The sequence below is a fragment of the Canis aureus genome, chromosome 4 (genome assembly GCF_053574225.1).
Source record: "Canis aureus isolate CA01 chromosome 4, VMU_Caureus_v.1.0, whole genome shotgun sequence".
Lineage (NCBI taxonomy): Eukaryota > Metazoa > Chordata > Mammalia > Carnivora > Canidae > Canis > Canis aureus.
Window position 1 is genome coordinate 31,441,661 of NC_135614.1, and position 26,703 is coordinate 31,468,363.

A 26,703-nucleotide genomic window follows, 5' to 3' on the forward strand; every position below is an offset into this window, starting at 1 on the left:
TCCCACGTCAGGCTCCCGGTGCATGGAACCTGCTTCTCCCTCTGCCTATGTCTCTGCCTCTCTCTCTCTCTCTCTCTCTCTCTCTGTGACTATCAGAAATAAATAAAAATTAAAAAAAAAAAAAAAAAAAAGAAATATCTCCCAAGTCTGCCGCCTTGGTCCCCACTGGCAGCTCCCCAGCTCCCCTACACAGTGCTCATACCTTCTCGACTTTGGCCGAAGCCTGCAGACTTTCCTCCCTGCCTCTGCTCTTCTGGCCTCCTCTTCCTCCCAGGGCCAGAGCTGAGAAGTACCTCCAAGCCCTTTTCTGGTCTAGGAACCTCTGATGACCTGAGCAGTTCATCCATCCCGACACTCCAACCTCTAGGTGCTGTGCCTGCCCCTCCCTCCCTCCCTGGCGTGGGCGTGGAGGCCAATTTTTTGGAATCACACTTTAGGACTCTTGAAATCCGTTTGGTGTCGGTCCTAAGTGTCCTATGCCTTACGGTATAACACAGTACAGAACTGCCTATGGTGGCCTCCCTTCCCGTCGCCAGCAGAAAGCAAGAAGCCGTGTGTGTGTTCCTTTGTCTACACACAAGTCATCACATACAAATTCAAATACTGGATTATTACCCTGGGCACAGTCATTGGGGAGTCCCTTTTTCCTTTTCTCTGCTGTGGGCATCTTCACTTGCCCACCGCACAGCCGGCCTGTCCTTTGTGGCAGGTGCAGGGTTGGGTCCTGAGCTGCCCCCAGCACGCAGACCCCCTGGGGGTCTCCAGCCCCTGGCACAGCTGGGCTTGCATGCACACCCCCCCCCAAGCAACTGCATTAGGGTGCAGATTAAATCCCATGGCCGGGGCGGCCGGGGACCTGCGCCTCCTTTCTGGTCGCCCGTGCTCCATCGTCTGCACGGCACTTGCCCCTGGGGTCGCGGCCGCAGCGGCCACCTGTCCCAGGGGGGCGCCTGGTCCCCGGGCTCCCTGCAGGCGGCATCCGGCTCCTCCAGGAGGCGCCCCAGGCCGGGCGGAGCGGCCTCCCCCACAGGACCCAGAGCGGAGAGGGCCAGGCTCCAGGGCCTCCCTCCCCGCGGGGCTGCGCTTGGCTTGGGGTGGCCCCCGAGCACCGTGCCCCCCGCGGCTCACAACGGGCACTATGGGGTCGCCGCCTCCGCCCGCCCCCCGCAGGGTGGTCACAGGGATCCCCGCAAGGGGCCCGGGCCCGCCCGACGGAGGCGCACCTGCCACCCGCTCCCTGGGGTCCTGCTCCCTGGGCCCTGCCCTGCTCTCCGCACCCTGCCCTCCTGGCCCTGCTCTCTGGACTCTGCTCTCTGGACCCTGCTCTCCGGACCCTGCTCTCCGTGCCCTGCCCCAGCCCCTCATCCTGCCCTGCCCCCCGCGCCCTGCCTCCAGACCCTGCTGGACCCTGCCCTCCGCGCCCTGCCCTCCACGCCCTGCCCTCCGCACCCTGCGCCCTGCTCTCCAGACCCTGCCCTCCCAGCCCTGCCCTGCCCTGCTCTCCGCACCCTGCCCTCTGGGCCCTGCTCTCCACATCCAGCTCCCCGCACCCTGCTCCCTGTGCCCTGCCCTCCACGTCCTGCTCTCTGGGTCCTGCTCTCTGTACTCTCCACCCCCGTCTTGCTGCAGGCGTCTGGCTGCACCTCCAACCTCTAAAGAAAGAAGGAGGCTGCCAGCTGGAGGCTGGGCTCCGTCCATGGCCTGTGCCCATTGTCTCTGCTCTGGCCTCAGTTCTCCCGCCCAGACACAGTTAGGACGCAGGGGGCTGGGCCCGAGGCGGGCCCAGCCGGGGTTGGGAGGACAGGGGACAGGGCTGAGTGGGGACGCTGCAAGATCGAGGTCACCCTGCAGTTAGCCAACCACACCCTGGCCCTCCACGCTTGCATTTGACCCTGCAGCTTGAAGCGCATCCCAACAGCCTCCTTATTCTCCTGTTGTGTGTTGACCTAGCAGCGAGAGAAGGGCGCCCCATCACACTTGCGTTCCATCACCCTTGGGTGTCCGATCCACTTTTGTCCCTCTTGGGGAGGGAAGGGGCCCCGAAGATCGCCAATCCTACCAGGCCACACTGCCAGACCCCGTTGGGTGGTCCTCTCCAGGTCGGGTTACATTTTTAAGCCATCGGAAGATTCACAGTTGCCCATGTCAAATTCGAATACTGGCTAGAGTCCCAAGGTGGCAGCTTAGGGGTCGGGGTAGCCGTAGGCAGGTTGCTTACCTTCTGGAGCCCAGTGGCTTTGTTGGAATACAGGGGGCAGCTGGGAGTAGCTGGGAGCACCTCTTAGGCCCAGTCCTAACCCACCTGAAGGCAACATCCCGCCCTGTCCCAGGTGCTTCAGATTCAGGGCGCCCGAGAAACAGCCTTCTGTTTGGTGATCTCCAGGCACCTGCAAGCAACAACATGAAGATCAAGGCAACCACCCAAACCGACCCCTGGAGGGTTAATCTGTCAGCACAGGCAGGGCTTTACGACCTCGTTCTAGGGAAAGGAGAGATGACGTGGGGCTCCTCTGTGTCCTTGAATTCCCTGGTAAAGCCCCTTCCTCATGCCTACCTACTGACTGTCTTTCCTTACCTTTCTGAGCTCCAACCCAGTGGGAGGGCAGCGTTTTAAAAGCATTACCTCAGGATGCCAAACGTCCTGGAAAAGAAGAAGGTTGGCCAGGGGAAGCAGGTAGAGGGAGAGGCCGAGGAGCCTGGAAACTCCTGGCTGGCTCCTCTGGCCTGTTTGAGGTTGGCTCAAAAGTCACAGAATTAGTACCGAATTAGGACCCACCACCGCCTCCTCTTACCCGCGGAGGAGAGATCAGTTCCTGGCTGGCCCCGGGCAGTGTCATCGATACAGCTGGTGTCATCGTTACCTTCCACTAACGGATCACTCAACACCTGTCGGCTCAGGCAGGGCCGGGTCCGGACACCGCCCTGCAGAGCTGGAGGCTCTGACCCTCCCTGTTGGCCCTGAACCCCAGGGGAAGCCAAGACACGGGTGCTGCTGGGATGTGGCTCCTGGTGACCCTACAGGAGGACTAGATTGCTCCCGATGCCTGCCCCCCACCCCTTGCAGGGTCCCGGCTGCCAATTGGCTTCCTGCTGCCTGGCCCCCGTTGCTTCCCGGGCAGGGGAGATGAGTCTGTCCCTGGCTGGGAGCTGAGGGAGAGTGACGATGCGACACAGAGAAGGGGCTCCCCGAGTGGTCCTGCAGTGACGAGCCAGGGGTGAGGAGTGGCCTGGGGTGTCCCACCTGGCAGGGCTTCCCTGGCTGGCTGCCCTGGGGGGTGCACTCTGGGGGACATCATGCTGCAGCAGATCCTTCATGACATGTACATCGACCCCGAACTCCTGGCCGAGCTCAGCGATGTGCAGAAGCACATCCTCTTCTACAAAATGCGAGAGGAGCAGCTGAGGCGCTGGAGGGAGCGCGAGGCGTGGGAGGCCCTGGCCCAGGCGGAGGGCCTCAGGCCCCCGAAAGTCAAGCGAGGTATGTGGCTGCGAGTCACCGAGGGGTCGGCCCCAGGCCTCCAGGAGGTGGAGAAGTTATTGGTGCCAGGCTGTGTTCTTTAAAACGAGCACCCGTGTGATGAGGGCTGGGGGCTCAAACCCTTGTTCTGTGAGTGTCTGGCCACGCTAGCCTGGCCTCTGTGTTTTGACCCCAAGTCTGTGAGGCTCCAAGGCTGCAGAGGGGGCTCCTGATGGGATTGGGGAAGGGGGGCTTTGTCCTGTCGTGGGAGGCCCAAGTTCCGGGGAAGTCACCAGTGGGATCTCAGCTCGGGCTCGGACACAGGCGATGATCGCTCGCAGAGGGAGAGGGCGTATTCTTGACCTTCGCCAGCGGCTCCACCAAGGAGGGCAGGGTGCAACGGGGACGTGCCCTTCCTGCCTGCCTTGTGCGCACCAGCACTGTGGTTCCCAGCTAGGGCCGGCCCGGGCCCCCGGCCGCTCCCCGCTATCTGCGTGTGAGAGGAAGCTTGGGGCTGTGCCTGGAGCCTTGCTGGGCATCTGGCAAGAGGCTGTCGGGGAATGTCCTGCGCAGACAATGACCCGCCCCAAAGGGCAGTAGCAGGTGCAGAGGAGAAGCAGGGGCCCAGCCTGCGTTTTGGGTGGTTTACTTTCTTTTTAAAAAAATTTATTTATGAGATGGGGGGGGGCAGAGACGCAGGCAGGGGGAGAAGCAGGCTCCACACAGGAAGCCCAACGGGAGACTCAATTCCAGGTCTCCAGGACCACACCCCGGGCCAAAGGCGGTGCCAAACCACTGGGCAACCAGGGCTGCCCGTTTTGGGTGGTTTATATGCAGTCCTGAGCCCGCGGGCTGGTGCACCCGGGATGAAAATACCCCTGCAGGAGTCAGGACCTGGTAGAGGACTCGGGGTCCTGCGGGGGATGGCACCTTACGTGCATGTGGCCCTTTACAGTAGGCAGGACCGTCTCCTCGTCTCTCCTCGTCACTGTCCCCAACAGCCCTCCTCTTGGCCTCTCCACGGTTCAGCAGAGTGGAGTGTAGACTTGGCCTGTTGGAAGTTTTCAATCCAGGACAAAATCCTGTATCTCGCTGGGCGTGCAGACCCCTTGGCGACCTAGCAGCGTGCAGCAGGCCACGCTCACATGCATCGGGACAGGCTTGCTCTGTTTAGCCTCCGCCTGAGCACGAGTGCTCTTTCCTGTCGGGAATGTCCCCCACTTCACCCTCCTGACAAGCACCTCCAGGACTAGTCCCTGCCCCCTGGAGCCTTTGGGGGATGCTCCTGGAGCAGGGACGAACTTGCATCTTGGCAGGTGCTTGGCATGTAGCGCCCACTCCTGCCCTAAGTGCTTGCCACCCTGTCACTTATCATCATCTGCTTGCTTGGCCCTCCCAGGGGCCTCAAAGCCACGGGGGCGTGAGACCACACTCCATTCTGTCTTTTATCCTTTGGCCCAGCGCACAGCTGGCGTACGGGTACATCTGTGTTTTGGCTGAGACACACAGCAGGACCCCGAGGGGGACAGCTCTGGCTTGGCAGCGCATGGCTGGGGCCGGGCCGGGCCTTCCGGGCCAGGCTGTGCTGGCAGCTGCATCACCAGCTCGTGAGAATGACAGGCTGCTTGCAGCCCCACCCGGCCCGAGCCCTGGAGCCTCACGCCGTCTGTACGGTGGCTCTTCTGGGACGAAGACAGATGCCTAAAAATTTAACTGCAAAAACATTTTTATGGCAATTTGTCACACATTGACATCTACATTTTCATGTGTAAATTATACATTAAACTCATTTGGGTTTCTGGTGCAGCAGAGTCTTTTCTGCGTGATTAATTTTCTGATTTATAAAGAATGGAGAGGAGAGGGAAACACACGGGGGAGTGTGTGTGTGTGTGTCTCCAGGTCGGCATCTCGTTCAAGCCTCAGCTCTTTGCTTCAGGCCCGGCTGCGGAAGTGTCTGGGTGGATGGCAGGGAAGCCCTGGGGGGGTGGGGCTGGGGCTGGCCAGGCCTCAGCAAGGTCTGGGACGCACAGTGTGCTGCGACCCCGTTTCTGCTGGGGAAGCCGAGGCTCACGAAGTGACTCAATCCACCCCAAGGCACCTACGTGCTAAGAGGTGGAGTCGAGAAGCACATCCTGTGGCTTTGACCGTGGGGCTGGGGAGTGAGGTTTTTCCATTCATTCACTTCTGAGCTCAGACTCTAATCCCACAGATGATCTGAGCGTGCATTCACCCGTTCCCTTCTTCACTTACCCCTTCCCTTATGCAACATCCTGAAGCGCTGAGTTTGGTGAACTGGACAGAGCTTTGGCCCTTGCGTCCGTGGGTGGACAGGTCATGGGACACGGGTGTGCAGCCGTGCGGTGGCTCAGGGCAGGAGTGGGTGGGGACCTGCCCCACGGGCTGCATCCTTTCTCCTCCTGGCCTGCACCGCCGCCACCCCATTCCCCCGTGTGTCCGGAAGGAAGCCCCTGCTGTGCTTGCCGAGCTGTGTGCCAGCCCCTTGGGCTCCCCGCGCGACTTACTCGACTTACTCCGTCCTCATGAGCCCGCGGGGATGCTTTGCCCCAGTCCTGTCTTGTCCCCTAAGGCCTCCGTCCCGCTGTCTCTTTTCCGGGAGCACCTCCCAGCTCCTAGCAGACCGGCCCTTGCTGTCCCCAGGGCTCCTGTAGGCTGTGCCCTGTCCCTGAGAACTTTTCTGTTCTCCAGGCATTCCTGGCAGTAAACCCTGGGGACACGGGGGTACAGAACCCTGAGGGCTTTACTAATCTTGGACCCGCCGGTGGGGTCCACAGGGAAACGAGCTGGGGGAAAGCTGGGCTCGTGGCTGGGCACACATCACTCCCCTGGCCCCACAGGCACGTCTTTTTTGTTTTCACTTTATGCCTCGGTGAGAATCTTCCCTGCTGTGGAAGACACAGACCCTCAGCTTTGTTTCCCCATCTACCGTTGTCACATTTGCCTTTTTGTCACATTTCCGACAAGATTCGACGCCTGACGGGGCTTGTTGAGACTGTGGGTACAAAGCTCCAAACTGTGGTCCTGCTCAATTCAGGCCAAGCCCCTCCAACGTTGCCAGGACCTCTGCATCCTCTCCCTCTGGCAAGTGTCCCTTTCCCCCAAAAACCCACACCAACGCCAGGAGCCTCACAAGCGCCGGCCGCTCTGGGCCTGCTCGGTGGGCCCTGTCTCTCCGGGGTGGGCCTAGGGGTCGCCTGGGACAGGACTCGGGGCACACGTGTCCACACCGACCTGTCCTTTCTGCCTGACCCACAGTGCCTGTCAGTGTTGACTGGTTCCTCTGTGACCACCTGTTCAGGCTGGACGTCTTGGGCCCGGAGCCCCTCGTGTTCCCCAGCCGCCCCCTGGCTGAGCCCGCCGCCTGACACTCACTCTTGTCGCCCACAAGCTGGCTCAGGGCCGGGCTCCCCCCACCTCCTTGTGGCCCCCACACACTGCTGGGCTCAGGCCCCTCCGCCCCCCTCCCCTGCAGCCCGCCCATCCCAGGCCCACCTCGCTCTCTTGGCTTGGCCCGGGCGTCACCAGAGCGGCCCCATAGCATCGTGTCCGTGTCTCAGGATCAAGTCGCTCAGGCTGCACATCCGGCCCAGCCTCGGCACCACCAGGGGGTCTGGCCCACACCCCAGTGACAGCCCCCAGACCCGCTCCTTGCCCCTGGTCTGCCTCTCTCTGTGCCCAGGGAACCGTCCAGGGCCTCCTAGCCCAGGGCCCCCATCCTACTGGGCACTGCTGACCCGGAGCCCCAGCCCTGCCGGGAACCCCGCTCCCTGCACCCATCCCCGGCACGGCCCTGGTCCCCTGCCCCGTGTTCACCCTCTGCAACCCTTTCTCCACCCGGAAGCCAAAGAACCTTCGTGACACCGATGAGCTCACTCATGTCCAGACCTGCACGGCTCCCCTGTTCTCGGAGGACATAGGATGCCTCTTGCTGGCCCGTGCCCCGTCCTCCCCACTCTCCACCCTGGGGTGACTCTCTGTGGGGAGTGCTCTCCCCCACATCCTCACGGGGCTCAGTTCTTCCCTGACCACCCGCTCTGCACCCCGTCCTTCTCTTGCCACCCCTGGCAAGCTTGCTTTCCACAACCTACTACGGCTACCAGTGTGTTTCTAACACAACAGAAGATTTCCCATTTTAAAGTGCTCGTTTCAGTGACAGCACACCCAAAATGTTGTATAGGGGGCGTCCGGGTGGCTCAGCCAGTTACGTGTCTGGTCACCATCTCGGGGTCGTGGGATGAGCCCCGCCCAGGCTCCGGGGGCTCGAACTCAGCTCCTCTCTGCTTCAGATTCTCCTTCTCCCTCTGCCCCTCCCCTGGGTTGTGCTTGCACCCTCTCTCTTAAATTAAAAAAAAAAAAATCTGCAAAAAAAATGTTGTGCAACCACGGCCACCATCTAGTTCCAGAACATTTTCAGCCCAGAAAGGAAACCCCTTACCCAGGAAGCACTCGCTTCCCATCCCACCCCCCTCGCCCTTGGCGACCGCAGATCTGCGTTCTCTCTCTGTGGATTTGTTGCTTTTTATTTTATTTTATTTTATTTTATTTTATTTTATTTTATTTTATTTTATTTTATTTTATTTATTTATTTATTTTTATTGATTGATTGATTGATTGATTTGTTGCTTTTTTAAAAGATAGATATCTGTTTGCTTGTTCGTGGCCTGTCTCCTCCATTAGCCTGAAAGGGCCACGAGGCTACGAGTGTCGCCGGCTTCTGTGCCAGTAGCTGGGTGCGGCAGGGGGCCGTGGGTGTGCAGCTTGCACACTCGAGCTGTGTCACAGGAGCTGAACCAGGGGAATGGGGACGAACAGGAAGGTCCGTGCGCTCTGCAGCAGGACCTCCTCTAGACCCTGAAGGTCCTCAGCAAAAGAATGAAAATCACAGTGTCCTTGTGTTGGGGGATGCGTCATAGAAGCTGGACTGCGTCTATCGTCACACATCAGTGGTGGCGGTTGTGCCACCTTTTCACTAGGACTTATACCTCATGTCAGTCTCCTTCTTTGTTTCAGGATTTTGACTTGGATGTGAGTTTAACCAATATGACTTTTTACCCCTTGCGTCTTTTTTTTTTTTTTTTTTTTGCTTTTGAAAGATTTTATTTATTTCTTTGAGAAAGAGAGAGCATGAGCGGGGCCAGGGGGAAGGAGAGGGAGAAGCAGACTCCCTGCTAAGCGCAGACCTGATGCAGGCTCCACAGGGGGCCCCATCCCAGGACCTCAAGACCATGCCCCCCACTGAAGGCAGATGCTTAACACACTGAAATATATATAACGTAAAATATTTTATTTATTTATTTGAAAGAGAGAGTGAGAGAGAGCACCGGGGGGGGGGGGGGGCAGAGGGGGAGAAGCAGGCTCTCCACTGAGCAGGGAGCCTGATGCGGGGCTCGATCCCAGGACTCTGGGATCATGACCGGAGCCGAAGGCAGACACTAACCCGACTGAGCCACCCAGGGCCCCTTCTTAGGGCATATTACCTCTATCTTTTTTTCCCTCTAGCTTTTTGATGCCATATTAAAGAGCACATGCTGTTTTAAAGCTTACTTTAGGGACGCCCAGGTGGCTCAGTGGTTGAGCATCTGCCTTTGGCCCAAGATGTGATCCCAGGGTCCTGGGATCGAGTCCCGCGTCAGGCCCCCTGCATGGAGCCTGCTTCTCCCTCTGCCTGTGTCTCTGCCTCTGTGTGTCTCTCATGAATAAATAAATTAAATGTTAAAAAAAATAAAGCTTATTTTAGTGGGTGCCAGGATGGCTCAGTCGGAAGAGCATGTGACTCTTCATCTCAGGGTCATGAGTTCGAACCCCATGCTGGGTATAGAGATTACTTACCTAAATATTTTTTAAAGACCTTATTTTTTAAAAAAGTGCTTGAGTCCATTTTATCTGTCCTTATCAGGAATAAAACATTATATACTGATGATGAGAAATTTAAGGATTTAAAAATATTTTTCTCCGTGACTTTCTTGGTATAATCAAGCATGTTTGATTTCATTTACCTTCTTTGATCTTTCAAGATTTACATCTTCTGCTTATAGTAGGGGTTTCTTCATCAAATCATAATGACAATAATTACTTGGACATTAAATTCACTTGGTACCGGTGTCATTGCTCCTCACATTTTTTTTTCCTCTGAGGGGAAAGTGATGAATGTTTTATTCCCCCTTCACCCTATTGCCCAAGGAATTTGGCCAACCCAGCAGCATCGGCCTCACTGTGGGGGGTTCTCAGCATGTCACATGGAAGTCACCATCTTCTGTGGTCTCCGTGGCCTTGCTGACATAACGTGGTGGGATACCGTTGACCTTGGCAAGTTGACTTCTTCAGCTCCTTCATGAATTCCAACAGTGTGTCAGTTGATGCACTGGGGTGATGTGGGAGGCCCTGACTGCCCAGGATAAAGGTGGAGGAGAGTCAGGGGAGAGGATGCCCCAGATTTCTGGACCATAGTTGGAGCTGTTGGTCACAGCCCCCTTCCTGGGTGCAAGGGGCAGAGTGTCTAGGAAGGTGTAGTGTGTGTGTGGGGGGCACTGACAGTCTCCCCTGGGTTTCTCACGGTGTCACATTACCTGCCACTAGCGCCTGGTCCTTTTGTTAAGAACATTTTCCCATCAGTATGCAAATATTCGAGGGACAGTTCTGGGGAGGGCAATGTTGGAGTTTGTTTCAGAGAATGTACGTGAGGAGGAGAGAAGAGGTGTCTAGGGGTGAGGCAGGCTGTGCAGACTCCTGTAGAGGACACTAATTAGTGCAGGGTAGACCAGAGGTAAAAAGTCCCTTGAGTCAAGATATTTGGTAAACTGGAGCTGAGTGTGGGTCTGAGGGGTCAGTTAGGGTAGCAGATGAGCTGTGGGGGTGCAACAAGCTTCCTACTGGGAGCTCAGAAGTCCGGCAAGAAGAAACACCACGAGAAGTGTGTCCGTGGTGACCCAGGGCTGTCCACCTGAGCCAAGAGGTGTCCTAGCACCCATGACTTATAGATAGGCCCCTGCAGCTCTTGGGGTATACCTGGGGGCAGGTGGACCGTGCTCATTCTTCTAGACTTTCACGCCCGAACGGATGCTCTATTAGCTCATTTTCTGAGGTGCTCAGGGGTGGAAAATAATAGTCACTGATCAGTTCTTTACCCTTTGGTTGGGTTGATGCCTTTTTCGAAACGCCTCTAGCCGGGTAGAATGGAACCAGGTCACCTGGATTTTCATCTTGGATCTGTTTTGACCTTTGAAAGTCACCTGTGCAATGGGAATAGCCACCCCTTCTCAACGGTCGTTGGGAGGGTTCATAAAGCTTCTTCAACAAGTGGGGAAAGCTCCTGTGGAGCACCTAAGGGCTAAGTCCTATTCCTCTCTTTCCTTTCCTCCCCACTCTGCACCCCCCGGCTCTGATGGAGATCCTGTGGACACTGGCTCAGCCTCTTCCAGATGCTCCACCATTAGACCTAGGCTCTGGACCAGCTGCATCTTGGCCTGGCCAACCTCAATGTTTTTGGAGTCTTGACCAACCATAGTGGGGGTTGGGGCCTTGCCTGTGTCTGTCAAATATCACCCTTTGCGTGTGTGTGTGTGTGTGTGTTTAGGACCAATTGGCAGAAATTCAGTTCCTTCATTTTTTTTTTAAAGATATTATTTATTTATTCATGAGAACACACAGAGAGGATTGAGGGAGAGAGGCAGAGACACAGGCAGAGGGAGAAGCAGGCTCCACGTGGGACTCGATCCCGGGTCTCCAGGATCACGACCTGGGCCGAAGGTGGTGCTAAACCACTGAGCCTCCCGGGCTGCCCTCAGTTCCTTCATTGAAAGGCTACTCTTGGTACTTGGGAGGCTGATAAGCACCCTTCTCATGGATCGGGAAAAGATGTGATGTTATAGTGGGTGCAGGACTAGTCTATGAATCGCTGTGATCTGCCGATAGTTGGAGGTGTGGCATTGGGTGGCCTGGGATCACTCTGTTTGTGAGTGTGTGGCTGGGCATGGGCCCTAGTCCTGGCCAAGGCAGTGGAACAAAGGTTAGAATTCTCGGAGAGCCGTGTGTGTGTGTGTGTGTGTGTGTGTGTGTGTGTATTGTATGTGTTTTGTTGGTGCTTTGGGGCGTAGAGTTGGGATCTAGGGCCAGACCCTTCCGTTCCACCCGCCTGGACTGAGGGGCCCAACGTGGGCTTCCACCTATAGGTGCTCTACCCAGGTTTGTGGACTTGACTAATGGGGCCCTACTTTCTGGCTTGCCGGGAGGTGCCTCACGGTGGGACAGCTGTGCTGGGGAGAGAGCTCCTAAGGGCGATGTCACTCTGTGTCCTGGCAGCCCAGTTCCTTCACCTGCAGTGGGGGGAGGCCTGTCCCAGTGGCTGTGGGGCTGGAGGAGCAAAGTTCCGGGCCCACCCTGCCTGCAGGGCCCGGGCTGGGGGCCTCTGGTTCCGTTGTAGCTCAGCACCTTGTCCCCTCTCCCTTCCCGCCTTCCCCAAGCCGGAGGGCCTGCTGCTGACTGAGGCGGCTCCCCCTGGCCAAGGGCTCCGGGGTCCGTGGCACCCCCCCATGTCCAGGGCCAGCACTTTTAGAGAGTGAAAAGCCCAACATCACTAGTAACTGCACCAGTGCAAGTCGTCACGGTAAGGTAGGCAAATGGCCAAGAAGCGTGGCAGGAGCACTGCTGGTGCTGACCCGGGCAGAGAGGTCCCCGCAGCTCGGCCGAGGGGGCACATAAGGGGGAGCCGAGCTTGTCCTTTCCCCGTATTTCTGCACGTTCCAGAAGTGCCTGGGGCCACACAGCCGGCCAGGGCTCGGTGGCCCAGCAGAGAACTGGGCTTTGCGGGCGGATCCCCGTCCTGCCCCGGCTGCTGCCAAAGCTCAAGGCCTTTGAGCAGCTGGGTTTGCTCAGCTCTGGAGGGAGGGAAGCCCCTCTCCTGCCCGCTGCCAGGGATGCCCGGTGGGCCGTGATCACGTTTAATTTCTCTCCCCTTGCCACGGGGGCCACCCTGCCGGCCACCTCCCTGTTCCCTACCTCCTCCAGCTCCCTACCTCCCCTTCCAGGCTGGAGGTCAGGAGGGGCAGTTTCTGAGAAAGGCCACCAGCTGGTTATCTGCGGACTGCCTGTCACCCGATCCCAGCTCTCAGCCCTGACCCAGGGCAGCCGCGCCCAAGTAACAGGTTGCAGACGGCTGCCCGTCCCTCAGCTAATCTCTCCAAGTGGCTGGCATGACTGCTTTCCAGGTTTTTTTCTCACGTACAAATTAGCAAATGGTTTTCCCATTTGGTATGAGATTTTGCATTTGGCTTCGGGATCTGAATTCCTTGGGGGCAATTTTCACACCTGTTTCTCCCGCCTTCTTGCAAAATTATATGACTTTAGGCCTCAGGGTCTTTTATTTTATTTCATTAATTTATTTTTAAAGATTGATTTATTGTAGCGGGAGGGGCAGATGGAGAGGGAGAAGGAATCTCAAGCAGACTCCATGCTGAGTGCGGAGCCCCCCACGTGGGGCTCGATCTCACGCCCCGAGATCACAACCTGCGCCGAAACCAAGAGCTGGACGTTTAACCAACTGAGGCACCCAGGTGCCCCTGTGGTCATTTATTTTTATCCTATCATTTCACTGATATGTCCATTTTCTGATACCACCGTCGGGTGCTCACAGTCAGGCTCGTGAGGTGCTGAAGATTTAGAGAGTCGTCCTACCCCGGGATCCATGTGACCCGGAGGTTATTTTGTGCCTTGGATGCTGTTCTAGATAAATAGATGTTTTGTGCCAGGAAGCTTATGCTGATAAGTAAGGAGTAAGACTGGGGTCCAGAGACCCCACTGGCCCATTGATTGGGGTGTGTCTGACTGGGGGGGTGGGCTTGAAGGTGGGCTATTGTGGATTTCGCAGTGATAGTGACACCGAGTCTCAGCAGACAGGGGCATGGTGGTCTTGGTGGCAGATCTTGGATTTGTCCCTTATTCTCACAGGAGAGGGCACACCTTCTGTGATGACATGGCCTGGAGCTTGGGGAGCCACTTCAGGAGCCATTTTACACTCACAAGGTCAAAGGTGGGGGGCGGTGGTTTAGTGTGACCTGACCCCAAGTCTGTCGCAGACCCATGGCAAGGACAGTTCTGAATAAACAACGTAAGCAGCCCGGCATTGTTGACAACGCACCTTATGGCCACTCCATGCCAGCGTGCACACCCTTTATGCCAAAGGTGGGTTGTGCAGCGGTCAGAGGGCCTGGGTTCGAATTTTGGCTCTGAACTGTAAGTGTGTTCCACTTATTAACTTGACCCTGGCAAATTACTCAAGCTTTCCTGAGCCTCAGTTTCTTTTTACATACACTGGGGACGATGGTAATAGGACCTATATCCCAGATCTGTGGGCAAGATTAAAAGAGATGCTCCCAGCAGAGCCTGGCATGTTTAAGAACCTGATAAACATTAGCAAAAGCACATTTCTCACCTAGTGGACTTCTTTCCTGTTTGTTTTTCCCAAAAGATTAATGTTCACAGCTTAGAACAAAAAGCACTTATATTAAGAGAACACACCAGGTGTTGGGGCAGCTCCTTCCTTGTAGGATTTGTTGAAAACACCATTTCATCAGAAGTGGCCCTACTCTTAGGAGATATTTATTATCTATCTATCTATCTATCTATCTATCTATCTATCTATCTATCATCTATCTATCTATCTATCATCTATCATCATCATCTATCATCTATTTATCTATCATCTATCATCTATCAATCAATCTTCTATCTATCATCTATCTATCTATCATCTATTTATCTATTGATCTATCATCTATGATTTATCTATCATCTATCATCTATCATCTACCTATCATCTATTTATCTATTGATCTATCAATCTATCATCTATCTATCTATCTATCTATCTATCTATCTATCTATCTACCATCTATCTAGATTTATTTTAAGGAATTGGCTCACATGATCATGGGCCTGGCTAGTCTGTAATCTGTAGGGCACAGCAGCAGACTAGAAACTTAGGCAGGATTTCTATATTACAGTCTTGAGGCAGAATTCCTTCTTGGAGAAGCCTGTTTTTCACTCTCTTAAGGTTTTTGACTAATTAGGTGAGGCCCACCCACATCACAGAGGGCAATCTGCTCTTAAGTCAACCAATTGTAAATGGTAATCACATCTGCACAGCAACATCTAGACTAGCATTTGCCCAAACAACTGGGCACGTGGTCTAGCCATGTTGACATGTAAAATTAACCATCACAGCTTATAATTGATTCTACCTGCATGTAGTAAGCACCTACTGTGTGCATCTACTGTGAGAGATGCTAGAAGTCCTCTGTCTGGCTGGGGTGGCCAGACACCTTGGTAAGGATGTGCTGGCTAAAGGAAGACGCTCCTAAGCTACCTCCCAGAATCCAAGAATGGCAAGTATAGTCTGGAATCAGGAAGCTGCTGCCAGGGTTGTTTTTCTCTTGGTTTCCTGTCGGTGCTTCTCTCTGCACACCACACCAGCTCCCAAGGCTGTTCATTGGTAGACACAATCCTAATGCTATCCCAGGTCTGAATCTAGGTGGCCTTTACTTCCAAGATCCATTATTATCAAATAACCCCACCCTTTCTGTCTCTCAGTTCAGATTCCATTCAGTGGGTGTCTGATTGGCCCAGCTCTGGTTCACATCTGTGAGCAAAGATGCTGGGGTCATGGGGAAGGTAGGAGTGCTGCTTCTCAGTGATGAGCTATGGAAGGCAGAGCTGTAAAGGAAGTTGGCTATGATGGGTAAATTGTGATATCTCTCCTTAGGGTAAACCCTCTTGGCTTGGTCAACCCAGACTTTATCCAGTTTACAAGTGAAATGTCTGCATCTTGGGAATTTCCTTAGTTCCAGGCAAACTGGGACTGTTGATCATCCTATCTCTGGTACACCCATTCTATGTGGAGGGAAATTGTAATGTAAAGGGGATGATATTACCTTTCCTACTCATTGACAGGTAGAACATGGGCATATATGTGGGGTAAAGTATGGGTCTAGGTCCTATTTGCTGGGAAAAAAAATCCTTTCTCCTTTGAATTACCGTGGCATCTTTGGTGAAAAGCATTTGACCATATATGTGTAGGTCTATTTCTAGACTCCGTTCTGTTTCACTGCTGCATATACCTTCCTTACACAAATACCACTCTATCTGTAGCTTCATAGTAAATCTTGAAACTATAGCTTTGTAGTGAATCTTGAAACTGAATTGTGTGAGTCGTATGTTGTTCTTTTTCAACATTGTTTTGGCTACTCTAGGAGTTTTGCTTGTCAATTTTATAATCAGCTTGTCAATTTCTATAAAAAGCTTGCTAGGAATCTGGGATTGCATTGAAACTGTAGACCAGTTTGGGGTGAGTTGACATATTAATATAGTTGAATTTTCCAGTCCATGGAAAAGGTATAATGTTCCATTTATTTAGGTCTTTATTCTCTCAGCAACTTTTTAATGAAGATTTTATTTATTTGTTCATGAGACACACACACACAGAGAGAGAGAGAGAGAGAGAGAGGCAGAGACATAGGCAGAGGGAGAAGCAGGGTCCCTGTGGGGAGCCTGATGTGGAACTCAATCCTAGGACACTGCAATCATGCCCTGAAGGCAGACACGCAACCACTGAGCCACCCAGGCAATCCGCTCAGCAACTTTTGTAGATTAGAGAACATCTTTTGTTAAATTTATCTCTATTTCATATTTTTTGATGCCATTGTAAGTGGTATCTTAAAATTTAATTTTTACCTGTTTATTGATAAAATATATAAATTGATATTTGTGTTTTGATTACCTTATTTTCTGTGACTTTGCTAAAAATCACCCATTAGTTCAAATAGTCTTTTCCGTAGATTCTTTAAGATTTTATATATAGGTGATCATACCATATGCAAATAGAGACCATATTATTTCTTCCTTTCCAATATGTGTACATTTTTAGTTTCTTTTTCTTGCCTTATTGCACTGGTTAGGATCTTCAGTACAATGTTGAATAAATGTGGTGACAGCAGACAACCTGGTCTTATTCCCAATCTTAGGGTGAAATTTCAATATTTGATCATTAAGTATGATATTAACCAAAGATTTTTTCCTAGATATATTTTATTAGGGTGAGGAACTTCTCCATTATTAGTATTTTGCTGAGAATTTTTATTAGGAATGGACATTGGATATGTCAGAAGTTTTTTTTGCATCTTTTGAGTTGATTATAGTTTTTTTTAGTCAGCTCTTATGACAAGTTACTTCGATTTTTGAACGTTGAATCAACCTTGAATTCCTGGGTTAAACCTTGTATAGTCATGATACATTATACTTTTTATATATTTCTGAATACAATTTGCTAATGTTCTATTAAAAATCTTTAAAATCTGTGTTTGTGAGGGATAGTGGTTTGTAGTTTTCTTGAAATATCTTTAGTTTAGTATCAGGATAATGTTTACCTTATAAAAATGAGTTGAAAAATACTCTCTCTTCTTCATTTTTTGGAAGAGTTTGTATAGAATTCATATTATTTCTTCCTTAAATATTTGGTAGAATTCATCAGTGGTGTCTCCTGGGCCCACAGTTTTGTTGTGGCCAGATTTTAAAGTATGAATTCAAATTCTTTATTGGACACAAAGCTATTCAGATTGTATATTTCTTCTTGAGTGAACTTTGGTATTTTATGTCTTTTAAAGAATTTCTTTATTTAATCTCAGTTACTAGATTATTGGCATTAAATTCTTTATAAATTCCTGTGTCTGTGGGATCTGCAGTAGTGACCCCTCTTTCATGCCTGATACTGGCAAATTGTGTTTTTTCTTGCAATTTTGATCAGTCAGTCTAGTGAGAAATTTAATAATTTTACTAGTGGTTTCAAAGAATCAATTTTTATTTTCCTGATTTTTTCCCCATTTTCTGTTCTACTGATTTCTATTATCTCTATTATTTCTTTCTTTTATTTTTGGATTTAATTTGTTCTTTATTTTATAGTGTCTTAATGTAGAAGGTTAGACCTTTGATTTGAGATACTTTTTTTTTTTTGAGATACTTCTTTTAAAAGAAAATATAAACATTCAATGCTATACATTTCTCTTAATGCACTGGTTTAGTTACAACCCATGGGTTTTACATGTTGTATTTTCATTTTTCTTCAGTTAAAATATTTTCTAATTCATCTTGTGATTTCTTCTTTTATCCCTGGGGTGTTTAGAGTTATATTGTGTTATTTCTGAATATTTGAAGGGATTTCTTCCAGACGTCTTGTTATTGATTTCTAGATTAATTCCATTGTGGTCAGAGTAAATGCCAGAGATGACTTCAAACATTTAAAATTTGCTGAGTTTTTTTTAAATGGCTAAGAATATGATCTATCTTTGGTGAATGTTCTGTGTTCGCTCGAAAAAGAAAGAGTTCTGCTGTAGTGTGAAGTGTTCTACAAATGTCAATTAGGTTAAGTTGGTTGACAGTGTTTAGACTATTAACCAACTTATACCCTAACTGATTTTTTCCCCTGCTTATGAATTACTAGAAACAAATTTTTCTTAAAAAATTTTATTGAGATATAATTTATGCACCTTGAAAGTCACTTATGTAACGTGTACGATTAAATAATTTTTAGTAAATTCACCAATATGTGCAACCATCACCACAGTCAATTTTAGAGTATTTTCATCACCTCAAGAAAACCCATACACTTTATCACTCCCCTAAATCCCCTTCTCCCTTCTTCAGTCCTTAGCAACCACTAATCTACTTTATGTCTCTATAGTATCTCAATTCTGGGCTTTGATATGAATGGGATCATATAAGTATGTGGATTTTGTGACTGGCTTCTTGCACTTAGCATGATGTTTTCATGATCCTTCCATAGTATACCATTCCTTTTAATGGCTGAATAATATTCCATTGTTCAGATGTACCTTTTTTTTTTTAATCTGTTCATCTCTTAATGAACATTTAGGTTGTTTTCAGGGTTTTGATATTATGAATAATGCTTCTATAAATATTCAGTATAAATTTTTGTGTGGACATCTGTTTTTATTTCTCTTGGGTGTGTACCTAGGAGTGGAATTGCTGGGTCATTTGGTCACCTTATGTTTAATCACTTGAGGACCTAGCAGCCTGTTTTCCAAAATAGTTGTGCCATTTACATTCCCACCAGCTGTATGAGAATTCCAATTTCTCCACATCCCCACCAACCTTTGCTATTATCTGTGTTTTTGATTAATGCCATCCTGGTGGACGTGAAGTGTTAGATCATTGTGATTTTGATTTTGATTTCCTTGATGAATAATGATGTTGAGTGTTTTTTCTTGAGTTTATTGACCCCTGGTATATCTTCTTTGGAGAAATATCTATTTAGATCCTTTGCTGCTTTTTTGACAGGGTTGTGTTTTACTATTGAGTTGTAAGAGTTTTTATATACTCTAGGTACAAGTCCTTTATCAGATATATGATTTGCAAATATTTTCTCCCAGTCTATGGGTTTCTTTCTTTCTTTCTTTCTTTCTTTCTTTCTTTCTTTCTTTCTTTCTTTCTTTCTTTCTTTCTTTCTTCTCTTTCTTTCTTTTCTTTTTTTTCTTTCTTCTCATCATGCATGCATGTGCACAAGCAGGGGAAGGAGAAGGGGGTGAGAATCTCCAGCAGACTCCATAGAACCCAATTCAGGGCTCAATTTCACAACCCTGAGATCATGACCTGAGCCGAAACCAAGAGTTACACTTAATTGACTGAGTCACCTATGCTATGCCCTTTTACTTTCTTGGTGGTATGCTTTGTAACACAAATGTCTTAAATTTTAGTGAAGTCTAATTTTATATCTATCTATCTATCTATCTATCTATCTATCTATCTATCTATCTATGAAATGGTGTCATATCTAAGAAATCATTGTCTAACTTAAGATGATGAACATTTATGCCTATATCTGTATCTATGTTTTCAAATTTATTAACATAGAACAGCACATAATATTCTCTTGTAATAATTCCATGTTTTATGTTATCTTTATGTTATCTAGGTGATTTCTTATTTTGCATTTTTCAAATAACAAATGTTTGGGCTTATACATGCTTTGCATTTCACTAATATTAGCTTTTTCCTTCATTGATTATTTTCCCTAACTTTCTTTTATCTTATTTTGTTTTAAAAAATGTTTTAGATTGAAAACTTAGTTTATTCATGTTACATCTTTCTCTTAAGATTTATTTATTTATTTTGGAGAAGGAGAGAGAGAGAGAGAGTGTGAGTAAGCAGGGGGGAAGGGCAGAAGGAGAGGGAGAGAAAGGCCCAAGCAGACGCTGAGCTAAGCCTAGAGCCCTCATGACCCTGAGATCATGACCTGAGCCAAAACCAAGAAACTGACAGAGCCACCCAGGTGCCCCTTACGTCAGATCTTTTTAAAATAAAACTTTAAATATTTCTCATTATAAAATATTTGAACATATAGGCAAAATAGAAAATAATATAATAAGTACTCGTGGACCCACAATATCTTTTTTCTGAGTTCCAGTACAGTTAACATACAGGGTTATATTAGTTTCAGATGTGCAATGTAATGATTCAACACGTCCATACATCACCCAGTGCTCATCAGGACAAGTGCCCTCCTTAATCCCTGTCACCTATTTCACCCATCTTCCCATTCACCCCCTCTTATAACCATCAATTTGTTCTGTATAGTTAAGAGTCTGTTTCTTGGTTTGTCTCTTTCTCCTTTTTTTTTCTTCCTTTGCTTATTTATTTTGTTTCTTAAATTCCACATATGAGTGAAATTATATGGTATTTGTTTTTGTTTGACTGACTTACTTTCTTTAGCATTATATTAGCTAGCTCATCCATGTTGCAAATGGCAAGATTTCATTCTTTTTTTTTTTTTTTAAATAATTAAAGAACATTGGGTGCCTGGTGGCTCAGATGGTTAAGTGTCTGCCTTTGGTTCAGGTCATAATCTCCTGGTCCTGGGATGGAGCCCCATGTCGCTCTCTTGGCTCAGCAAGGAGTCTGCTTCTCCCTCTCTTTCTGCCTCCCCCATCCAAGCTTATGCTCTCTCTTTCTCTCTCTCTGATGAACAAATAATAGCTTAAAAAATAAAAAAAAGTGGTTGAATAACTTTCTTCTCTCTCTCTCTCTCTTCTTTATCCATTCATCTATTGATGGATGACACATGGGCTATTTCCATGATTTGGCTATTGTAAATAATGCTGCTATAAACATAAGGGTGCATGTATCCATTTGAATTAAATACCAGTAGTACAATTACTGGATCATAGGGTAGTTCTATTTTTAACTTTTTGAGGAATCTCCCTACCATTTTCCACAGTGGCTGCACCAGTTTGCATTCCCACCAACAAGGCAGGAGGGCTTCTATTTCTTCACATCCTCTCCAACACTTGTTGTTTCTTGTGTTTGGACCCATAACGTTTAATATTATTAAATCAATTATTAAATGTTGACATTAGTGCCTCTTCTGTTTTTATTCAAGCCCTTTATATATGGTGAGACCTACATTGATGTCTTCCTAAAATTTTACTCCTCATATCCCTCCCAATTTGCAACCCTAATTAAATTCAATGTATATCATGCTTATATCTTTGCCATGCTGCAATATAGATTTTGTAGGCATTATGTCACTTAATCATTATATGAATGACATTAAGCCATATGCAACCTGAATTTAATTTTACGGTTCTGTATTTTTAAAAGACATATATTTAGTATGTTCAAAACTATTTATTTTTTTTTCCTGTAGAGTGTTACATTATAAAAACATATCATGATTTATTTGTCTATTTTTCTTTATTGGGTATTTATGTTTCCAATTTTTCATAGTTTGAGCAGTGTTACATTGGAATACTGTTTTCTCTTTCAGTTTTCTCTGGGCACATGTGAAAGAGACTCTGTGAGTTATATACCTGAAGTGCTATTCCTTAGTGATAATGTATAGCATTTTCAACTTAACTAAATATTTCCAAAGATCTTCAAAGTGATTGTATTGGTACTTTCTACCATCAGGAATTTGTAACTATTATTGTTGCTCTGTATTCTTTCCAACACTTGCCTCATCAGACTTTTTACAAGGTTCTTTCCAATCTTGTTGGAGTGAAATGATAGTTCATTCTTGTTTTTATAAGCTTGAATCTAATTAGTGATAAAGTAAACTATCTTTGATATGTTAGTTTATTATGTTTCCTGTTCCATGAGATGTCTATTCATATCAATAACCCGATGAAAATGTGTTAACCTGGAAGGAACAGAAAATCCACTCACCAGGGACTTTCAGGATTTGTTTTCCATGTAACCAAAAGGAGTCTAGAAATAGGCAGACCTGAACTGGGTTATTGGCTCTGTGACGTTAGTAATATTGCCGGCTCTTCTTTCCTGATTTTTAGATGGTGGCTTAGTATTTTAGGTCTTCAGGTAGTTATTGTGTGTTTTAGCATCACATCTGTGTTCCAGCCATGACGAAAAGGGGGAGGAAAGGCTGGGTGTTATTTGTATCAGGGTAGGAAACATTTCTCACAGCTCTCTCATTATCTTCTACCTATAATAATTGGCCAGAACTTTGTCACATGGGCACCCTTCCCTGGAAGGAAGACAGAAGATGAGAATTTTAATCAAGCAGATTGCTGTTTTGATTAAACTCTGCATACTAAATGCAAGGAAGCAGTGCAAGGAGGGTGGAGGGGTAATTGGTAGGTAACTGATAGCATTTGGGACAATATCTGTTGCTCTTTCTTCTGTGGGGTTGTTTGTCATTTTCTTACTGGTTTATAAACATTCTTTGTATATTCCAGATAAATATTATTACTGTTTTTTAAAGACTTTATTTATTTATTTATTTATTTATTTATTTATTTATTTATGAGAGAGTGAGAGCAAGGGAGCACGAGTAGGGGGAAGGGCAGAGCGTGGGAAAGAATCTCCAGCAGTCTCCCCCCTGAGCCCATAGCCCGACGACGTGGACCTCGATCTCATGACCCTGAGATCATGACCTGAGCTGAAACCAAGAGTTGGACACTTAACTGAGCCACCCAGACACTCCTATTCCAGATAGTTTCCTTTTTCTCCCCTCATTCAAGATTCTGTGAAAAAAGCAGTGGTTCTTGAGCTGTGGTCCCTGGATTCCTGGAGGTGTGAGACTCTCCGGGTCAACAAGGTTAAAATTATTCTTACAGTAACACTGAGATGTTCTCTGACCTATTCACTGTGTTTATACTTGTACTAATGATGCAAAACCAAGACTGGGTAAATCTGCTGGTATCTTAGTAGCGGTAGTCATTGTATTTTTCCAGCATCATGCGCCTCAGATTAAAGTTAGTGATGGTTTCACTCCTTGATGAAATGGTAAACCTTATTCATTTTATTGTAGGACAAAATGGGAAGTATGCATAAAGCATTTCTGCTGCGTGCTGAAGTATGATGAGTTTCTTGAGGAAAAGCACTGTGGGATTTCCATGTGCTGCTCTAGCCTCTTTATCCCTAGAATATAATTTTTACTTGAAGGAAGACTGACAGACAACCCATCTTTTGTAAGACTTGGGTATTTGAAAATGAATAAAATGAACCTGTCACTTCAAGAAAAGCAACTGGTAGAATTTATGCCAACAATAAAATCTCAGCTTTCAAGCAAAAATTAGAAGTTTTGGAAAACTTGGGTCATCAAGAGTTTATTAAATTCTCAATGCATAAAGGCTTTTCTCATGAGATTCATAGTGATATCAACAAACATGATTTTCTGATATTATGAAATAAAATGTGTTCACATTTGCAATACCTGCTTGACTCAATGAAGCCATATTTTCCAAAGGATCAATGAATAATGAATAACATTGTAAGATTATGCATTAGTGACAGATTCATTTGAAGCACAAAATAAACCAATGGATTTTTATTTTATTTTGCTTTTTAAAATTTTAAACTTTTATTTTGAAATAACTTTAGCCTTAGGCAAACGTTGCAAAATGGTTCAGAGAGTTCCCACATAGCCTTCACCTAGTTCCCTGAATGGTAACATCTTATATTACCTCGATCCATTGATTCAAAAGTAGGAAATTAACATGACCAATCAGTTCTAATATAACAAAGTACAATAAATTCATTTATTTTTTTCAAGTTCCACATTACAACTTTTAAGAAACTACCATTTGAATTTCATTGTAGTATTAAAGAAAAGTATCAATAAATATCTGAAGAACTATCAATTTTTCTATTTACTTCCCTTTTCTGACTGTATGTGTGAAGTCAAAAAAAATTTTTTTATACTAAATTTATTTTTTATTGGTGTTCAATTTGCCAACATACAGAATAACACCCAGTGCTCATCCTGTCAAGCGTCCCCCTCAGTGCCCATCACCCATTCACCCCCACACCTCCCCCTCCTCCCCCTCCACCACCCCCAGTTTCTTTCCCAGAGTTAAGAGTCTCTATGTTCTGTCTCCCTTTCCGATATTTCCTACCCATTTCCTCTCCCTTCCCTTCTATTCCCTTTCACTATTATCTATATTCCCCAAATGAATGAGAACACACAATGTTTGTCCTTCTCCGATTGACTCATTTCACTCAGCATAATACCCTCCAGTTCCATGTGAAGTCAAACATTTTTTATATAAAAAAATTTTTATATACTACAACTAAAATTACATATTGCAACAGAGTGAATGTAGAAGCAGATATGAGAATCCAGCTGGTTTCTATTAAGCTGGACATCAAGTAGATTTGCAAAAATGTAGAACAAGGCCACTCTTCCAACAAAATATTTTTGTTCTAGAACAGATAGCTATTTTTCATAAAAATGCTATATGTAAGTATGTAATGGATTTGCCATTATTTTAAAGAAACATTACATTTTTTTCCAGTGTTAGTTTTGAATATGGTAAATATTGGTAGATACAACTAAAAAAAAAAAAAGCATTTGAGATACTCAATATTTTTAAAGAATGCAAAGGGGTCCCAAAAGCAAGTTAATTGAGAACAGCTTCCCTAAAGACCCATTGTATGTAATGGGTTAACTTTTCTACGATGCTTCGAGGCTAGTACTATCTACATACCATCTTTGGGAGAACCGAGGAAAATCATCATTCAAATTATGTTTTATAGGGCTTATTTTTCTCACAGGACCCCAGTAGGGAAAGCTTGTTCTAGACATTAATAAGTTAATAGATGTAAAATATGTTGAACCGTGATTAGCTGATAAGCCCTCTGTAGATGTGAGCTGTTATTATTGCTTTAATTAATTGTTGCAATCATTGGACAGTTATGTGTATTCAGCTATCTTCTCTCAGCTGGTGGCTTGATTTTTAATTGTCTTTATGGTGTGCCCTTTTGTGTAGAAATTTTAAGCTTCAATCTGTATTCAAATTTATCAGCATTGTCTCTCATAGTCTATTCTTTTAATGTCTTGTAGAAGAAATTCTTCCCTTCCCCAAAATTATAAAGATGTGATTTTATATTTCTCTCTAAAAGTTTTCAAGTTTCCAAGGATTCCTTTTCACCAACTCACGGACCATGACCTCCATGGTGCCAAATTCAGTGGTCAGTCTTTTGTCTTCATCTTATTGACCCCTGAGCAGCCTTTGACACAGTCGATGCTGCCTTAATTCCTGAAATTCTTTCTCCTTGGCTTCTGGGATATTCCTCTTTTAGGATTGTTCTTCTGTTCATAGGCTTCTTTGTCCTTCTCTCCTTTGGGAGGTCTTCCTCCTGTCTAAGTGTTGAAGCATCCCGGACCACCAGCTTTGGACCTCTTCTCTTTTCTATCTCTACTCACTCTCTGTGTTCTCATCCAGTTTTGTGGCTTTAAATATCTATACACCGATGACTCCAAAGCTTTGTATCTTAATTCTATCCTCTCCTCTCAATTCTGTTTCCTTCAACTGCCGACGGGATGTCCAATAAGCATCTCAAACTTAATTTGACCCAAACAGAATCATTGATTTCTCCAAGTTGTTTCTTCCATGTGGCCAAACCATACATTCTGTTGCTTAATCTTGGAACATTGGAGTTTTCTCGTTCTCTTTCTCTCACAATTCGCATCCAGAATTTAAGGAAATATTGCTTTTTCCTTCAGAATATGTCCTAAATCTTAACTGCTTTATGCCTCCTCCGTTGTACCACCTTAGTCCAAGAAATGATTGTCCTTCACAGGAGCTGTTAACAAATGCCAACGGGAGTACAGGTTTTCTTGCCCCCGTCCCCCATCTGTTTTCCACCCAACGGGCAGAACGGACATTCTGAGACGTGCATGAGATGTCACTTTCTCCCATCTCCCAGTTCTCGTGGCTTCTGTTTCACTTGGGATGAAATCCAAAGTCCTTACCTGGGCAACAGTGTCCACCAGGGTTGAGGCTGCTGCTGCTTCTCCACCTTCCTTCCTTCCCACATCAGCTGCAAAAGTCGCAGCCTGAAAGTGTACAAATCACTTCCTCTGATACCTGTAGTCTAGCGTTCATTCCCATGGCCACATGGACTTGGACGTGGTCATCTGGTGGGCTCAAGGACCCCAGTAGGGAAAGCTCGCCAGACAGTATGGTCGCTGTCACAGATTGTTGTTCTGGTCTCTCTCACGTTGTGTTCTCCTCCTCCATATGAATACGCCCAGCACCTCCGTAAGGGGGATGTTCTCGAGTCTCATGCAGTCACTGTGTCCAGCTCAGTGTTCACAGTCTGCACGGCCTCTGCATTAATTTCTACAGCGTCTGGATGTGGCTGAAAAGGCGTGTTATCTAAGCACACCCCACCTCTATGACACGGTACACAGTGGAAGGGTAGGGTCAGGACGTCCACTATGGAAATGGGGAGAATGTGAGCCCCCCTCAGTCACTAGTTGATAGCATTCCTGAAGTCCTAGAGGTCAGCTCTATGGTTCTCTTGCCCTGGAAGGAGAATCAGGGTAGGACTGTGCCCTCGAGGAGGCTCCTCTTTGTGCATTGCTCCCCTTGGCCTCATCTCAAGTGAGTTTTGAGGACCATGCACTCCTTCAACTGACATAGGCTTTGAAACCCACCTTCTGTTCATTCATTGAGCTTGGGGACCCACGGGTGGCTGACATCTTGAACAATCAAAGGCTTTTTTTTTTTTAAGTCCAGACTCAAAAATTTAGTAGGTTTCTGATCTCTTTGCTTCCATGTCCCAGTAATGACATCTGAAATTCTTTTCTGGACGTATTTTGCAAGTTGACTGTAATTCTCTGCCTCTATTTCCCTATGCTTTTGTTTTCAACCCAAGGGCATCTATCTATCTTAGACTCTTTGAAAAATAAGCATGAGGGGTGG

General features: G+C 47.2%; 1 protein-coding gene across 2 annotated transcripts in view; it reads left to right on the forward strand.

The window, feature by feature from the left end:
• Nucleotides 1-3,194: 3,194 nt before the first annotated feature.
• SH2D4B (SH2 domain containing 4B) overlaps nt 3,195-26,703 on the forward strand; it is an 83,991-nt gene continuing 60,482 nt past the window's right edge. Inside the window, exon 1 of one of the 2 annotated variants that reach the window (XM_077895214.1) lies at nt 3,195-3,478. In XM_077895214.1, coding sequence (XP_077751340.1) covers nt 3,295-3,478 — 184 coding nt within the window. In that variant the 5' untranslated portion in view covers nt 3,195-3,294. The remainder of the gene's footprint in view (nt 3,479-26,703) is intronic. The other variant, XM_077895213.1, reaches the window with a different exon arrangement.